At 53.0% G+C, this 5,488-nt stretch overlaps 3 protein-coding genes across 3 annotated transcripts; 1 reads left to right on the forward strand and 2 right to left on the reverse strand.

The window, feature by feature from the left end:
* Window positions 1–465, reverse strand: LMH87_004925 (uncharacterized protein; the record flags this gene model as incomplete). Its single annotated transcript, XM_056202553.1, has 1 exon — window positions 1–465. One exon carries the CDS (start codon window positions 463–465, stop codon window positions 1–3), a length of 465 nt encoding a protein of 154 aa, XP_056058096.1.
* Window positions 466–1,170: 705 nt separating this feature from the next.
* Window positions 1,171–2,100, reverse strand: LMH87_004926 (uncharacterized protein; the record flags this gene model as incomplete). The annotated part of the gene is made up of 1 exon (XM_056202554.1): window positions 1,171–2,100. One exon carries the CDS (start codon window positions 2,098–2,100, stop codon window positions 1,171–1,173), a length of 930 nt encoding a protein of 309 aa, XP_056058097.1.
* Window positions 2,101–3,964: 1,864 nt separating this feature from the next.
* Window positions 3,965–4,644, forward strand: LMH87_004927 (uncharacterized protein; the record flags this gene model as incomplete). The annotated part of the gene is made up of 2 exons (XM_056202555.1): window positions 3,965–4,554; window positions 4,617–4,644. The coding sequence occupies 2 exons, from the start codon at window positions 3,965–3,967 to the stop codon at window positions 4,642–4,644; spliced, it is 618 nt and encodes a 205-aa protein (XP_056058098.1).
* Between the last annotated feature and the right edge of the window lie 844 nt (window positions 4,645–5,488).

The raw sequence follows: 5,488 nt of genomic DNA on the forward strand, positions 1-5,488 counted from the left end.
CTATACTAGACCCTTGTTCCCTTGCGTGGGTGGGAAAGCGTCCTGCTTTATATTATTCTTTTTGGCTAAAAGTATTACAGTCGTTTCAATCCCGAGCAGATCCGCATTGACCGGCTGGCATCGGAAGGACGGCGTGGTCGGGCTCAGCGCCGGCCGCGTGAGCACGACCGACCGTTGCACGGCGTCACCCTTCAGCAGCAGCTCCGGTCCTCTAAAGTATATGAGGCAGGCCTCGGAGCCACTGTGCAGCCGGCGCTCGTCAGGCGTGACGCCGTCGACACCGCTCGGCGCCAATGAAACGTCATACTGAATGATCGTATAGCGATGGTGGGCGTGCAAAAACACGCACCGCGCCGCCGCCTCGGCAGATGAGCCGAATGCTATTCTGAGATAGCATGCCTTGTTCAGCACGACCTTACGGGAGACGACGGCAAGCTCTGCCTCGGCGTCAACGATCACGTCCATCCCTCGGGCCAGCGTGGCCGGACAGCCGTCCAAGGAGATAAACGCCCAACTCTAGTGGGGTGTCTTCTTTCCAACGCACACGCGTCATATAATCTTTGATAGGCTCTCGAGTTACCCGCTCTTTCAACAAATTTTGACACCTCAAGTTTGGCCATTGTGCCTCTGCAGGACTTCAAACTCAAGTGTATCGCCGTACTGTTGCTTGCCTGCAGCTGCATCTATTTCCCAACTTGTTTCTAAATAGCTAGTAGAATGTCATATAGATAACCCCCGCCAACGCATTCCTCAACGTCATCGATTGCATTTTCCTCCGATAATTCCTCTTCAATGTCACAGTATCGGTTAGGCAATAGCAACATAACGTGGCTTGCAAATATTCTCTTCAATAGGACCATATTCCGTAAGTCAGGTCCATAAAAACCCTTATCGCTGTCCGCATTATTTAGAATAAAAAGCCATCGTCCAGCGCCGTTGGCGCTCATGAACTGTCGAAATAGCTCTCGAGCATCATCGTCCCGGTTTCCCGGAAGGTCAAGTGTCTGAACCAGCTCAGTGCATCCCTGTAAAGCCTGCCATTCTAAACGCAGGCAGCCAAACGACGCTACGTTCTGGCTCTGTATCGAGGAACGGTACCTGTCTACGACGAGCTCAATGTCTTCTAGTGGCAGCATATCGGGCGAGTGCAGTTGCTGGCCGCCAAATCGGTTAGTTGAATTGCTTGCTGTATTCCTTGCGATTTGCGAAGTTGCGGTAACCGGCGCGTTCGAAACCGCGTATCATCGCCAGGTTTGCAGTGTCGCAGTCACCCCTAATCACTTCGGCCCCGGCCCCGGTGAGGATCCGGGTGCCGCGCACGACAACTGACGCGGAGTAACCCTTGCCACGGTGCCGTGGTGATACCCCAACGAAACCGATGACGGCCACAGTCGGGTTGCGCGAGGGCAGCGAGACCGCCGCGGCGGTGCCGTCAGCGTCAAAACCAAGCTCAAACCAGGTATCCTCGTGCTCCATATCGAGGCAGTCCTTCCATATCTCCTCAGCGGCGCCACGCAGCCCAAATTTGTCCACTTCGGCCTGAAGCAGCGAGTCTTGGGTATCGGCCAATAGCTCGGTCAGCAGTGTCAGGAACGGTTCCGCGCCGAGCTCGGCCAGGTTGTGCCAGGTCAGCCTGTCGTCGGTTTCCAGGATCGGGTCGCCGGCGCGCCATTCCCAGCGCCGCCCGTCGCGGGTGACCGTGAAACCGTTGCGGGTCAGCAGCTCATGCTGGATTCTCAAGTGGGTTCGACGCTGCGGCGCCGCGTTGGGAACATCGACAACGTGTCCGAGCGCGTCGGCCCCGAGATCGCCCGCCACGGCCAGGGCATGGTCAAGCAGGGCCTGCCCAATTTCGGGGCTGCGTTCCCAGTCAGTGTCCAGCAGCACGAAATCAGTAGGTGTGTCGTGCCCCGGCCTGGTCCACAGCACGACGCTGCCGGCGACACGTCCGTGACTTTCAGCCAGGAAACACCACTCAGGCTTGACACATCCGACGTCGAGCAAACGCGTTAGAGACGCGGCGGTGTCGGCGTTGCGCTTGGCGTCGCCTGTAGAGTAAAGATCGGGGATCTCGTCAGGTCGGGCGGTGCGAATCATCATGCGTGTTCTTTACGGTGCGAATGATTGGCAAGCTCAAAGGTGAACAAGACGGCGAGGCGGCTTTCGCCAGAACGATGGATTATCAAGGGCTCTCAGCTGGTACTAGACCCTTCCACTGTCGGCTCGATGGGCGTACGTTTAGTCGGCTGTTTGGCTGACGTACTTTGAAGTGAAAGAAGGGGATATTAATTTGCCTACATTCAAAAGAGAAATAATTCATTTAACGAGGCATAGGGGTTCTGTGCCTGTATGACTCGATAGATTGTATGATGTTGCAATAGCCTGACAAGATCCTAAAACCCTCCAGCCTATACATAATAAATACATGTCGGGAATCATCAGTGACCAATTGCGGAAAAGCCATTGTGTGGAGTTTCGCTGTTTGGTGTAACTCACGCTGTTAAGAGGTACGTGGAGTTTTGCTCCTCGGTGTGACTCATATAATCAAGAACTACGCAGTGGCGCCAACACTCTGCAGCGCCTTAGCGAGGCGCTTCCAGTCGCCGAAGGGTAAAAAGTAGAGCGCCAGCCTAGTAGCCCCAATCAAAATGGCAAACGTTTTGGATTTTAGAACTTTAAAACATTAATACTATTAATATCACAACTACAATCTATACAAGTGATCAACGTGGTGTTTTAAATCTGCGACACATCTGACGGAGTTTCTCTCTCGCTATACCGACGCTTTAAGATGATTCAGACTGCATGGAGCTGCTTGGCCTGAGCTTTGATGACACCCAGGCAACCGCCACCTCACTTCTTCCAGATTCAGAGGACCAAGCAGCTTGAAAGAGCCGCCAAGCCCGTACCGCTCTCGGCCGAGCAGCACGCCGTACATGCTGAACATGTACTGCAACAGTATGCTCACGAAGGACGTATGGAGTCCGACGGAATGTCTGCCCATCTTGTCACAACAGAATCACCTCAAATGCACAGTACAGCGGAAGTGTCCTGCGCAGCGGAAGGTCTTAACCACTAGGAGACCTTTCAATCAATTATCTAGCTCTTCATTATCTCATTATTATTCCATAGAGGAATAAAGTACTACACCGTGTCTTTGAGGCTCAAATCTGGATGTTCCGGTATGGTATGGTTTGGAGGTCATGTAGTATGGGCTTTGCTTCTCAACGATGAGCGGCAAGCTAGAGCGTTCACTGTCTATATGTCCTACATAGCCTACGTGAGCCACCACGGCGTTGGCTCAGCTTAGGTGTGACACGACCATCGCACTAGGAGGGCCTGGATTTTGGCTCCCTACTCAGGCCCGCCCTGGCATAGCCTCGCTGAATGGAGGCTAAGGCACCAATCACGTGCGTCTAACTATGCTTAAAAACTATAAACCTTGTGAGCGGTAAAATTGTAAATCCAAGAATAATCTCAAATCAGCCCGAATAGGGCCTAGTTTATTTTCCGTCAACTTAAATTGTCTCTTACATTACACTGTCGGACTGCTGGAAGAGTCCGGCGAGGCGCTCAGGCATCGAACCGTCTTTCAGCTCACACCTCTTGGCGGCGAAAGGGTCCCTCGACAACAGGAATAAAGTACACCACGTAGCCTATTCACGTCGAAACTACGTTCAGCCCCGTTTGATTCTACAAGCGTCTAAATAATTGATTCTTCAATGTGACTCGCGAAAATGGCTTCCACTGTACGAATGATTAGATTTGCATTGTCGAGGATCCCGCTGCTACTCAGGACAGTCATCTACCACACCTTGTCACTGAGCCCGACGGCGCAGAAATGGGATCTCCGCACAGAGGCGGTCGTGACCATAGTTCGCGACTTTTTAAAGAATTCTCCTCCGTCTACCATTTCCGCGCAGCAAGTCATGTTTTTCTCAAGGACCCGGGCGTCAAAGGCAAGATGTGGGTGAGCAAGATTACGCTACCGCGGCCGCCAGAGGACGATGTGTGGCAGCATGTCTTTTCCGCAATTGCGGCTCTAGGGAATGGCAAGAAGGCATACATCAAACTGGCACTTGAACCGGTGGGAGCAGAGTGGCTTGGATACCGTGGCGGCGTATCTGATACTGAACCCGAACCATCGATGGCCGAACAGGAAAAATACGACAGCTTAATGGGAGAAGTCAAGAACAAGATTACAATTCTCTACTTTCACGGCGGCTCCAACTATCTCATAGACCCAGTGTCGACGCGACCAGTGGTAGCCAAATATGCGACAGTGGCGCAAGGACGAGTGCTTTCGGTTCGGTATCGCCTGGCCCCACAAGGGCCATTTTCAACTGCATTGGTTGATGCCCTGGTCGCGTATCTGTCGCTACTATATCCACACCGCCTGAAGCATTTCGTGAACCTGTCGGCGCGACTTCAATTGTCATGTGCGGAGATTCTCACGGCGGCAACGTTGCTACATCGCTGCTACAGCTACTGCTTCATATACATCGCGCCGCACCCGCAGAAGAAGCGCCAACGCTACGATTTCATGGAGCAGAGGTAGCAGTGCCGCTCCCTGCCGGTGTCACGCTCAACTCACATTCGCTCGATCTTACACGCAGCATGCAATGGACAACAGCGTACTCGTAGTTTGACTACCTTCCGCCGCCATCATTCTTCCCTGCCCAGTCACCGCCTTGCGACATCTGGCCGACGGATCCTCCTAGAGTAGATTTGTTCTGCGATGGAAGCGCACTCAGCCATCCGCTTGTGTCGCCATTATCGGCCAAGTCGTGGAAGGGCTCGCCACCCATATTTGTGGTTTGCGGTAAAGAGCTGTTAACGGACGAGTGTAAGACATTGGCCCAAAACGCGGCAGTGCAAGGGGTGCCTATTGTGTGGGAGCAGTACGAAGCCATGGCGCATTGCTTTGCGCTGTTTCTAAGTTGGATTCCTGGGTCGGATCTTCTTATGCAGGCTGGATGATTTTGTCGCCAAGACGGTAGAGGCTCTAGGGACTATTGAGACCAAGGGGGATTTCATCTTTGCAAAGACGCTGGAGAAGCGGGATGTGGATGTCAGCGCTCTATCATCCATGAGCGAGGAAGATGTGCTGGCGCAGATAGAGGAAGCCAGAGCGCGTCTTGTAAAGAGGTTTTCATAAGTGCATATGCCAGGCGAAGTTTCGAACAGTACAGCTCGAAGAAATAAAAGCATTTCAGCTCCATGGATTGTGCAAGTGCTTCGAATCAATTCGAGCCAAAGAGTGAATGTTCAAAGCCTGTGAACATCTGTCCGCCGAACCAGACGCCTGGAATAAGTTTTGGTGTAAATTAGGGGTGCCACCGATACAGTGGCGTTTGCGGACAGCAGGTATTGGCGCCACAAGCTGGCCCGACCGCTGGCAGGTATTGCAGGGCTCGACAGTGAGCCACCGCCCACTTTTATTAGCATAGGTTAAGCGGTAGTCTTTGCTGTATGCCCGGCGTGGCTG

This window comes from Akanthomyces muscarius, chromosome 1 (genome assembly GCF_028009165.1).
Source record: "Akanthomyces muscarius strain Ve6 chromosome 1, whole genome shotgun sequence".
NCBI classification, from domain to species: domain Eukaryota; kingdom Fungi; phylum Ascomycota; class Sordariomycetes; order Hypocreales; family Cordycipitaceae; genus Akanthomyces; species Akanthomyces muscarius.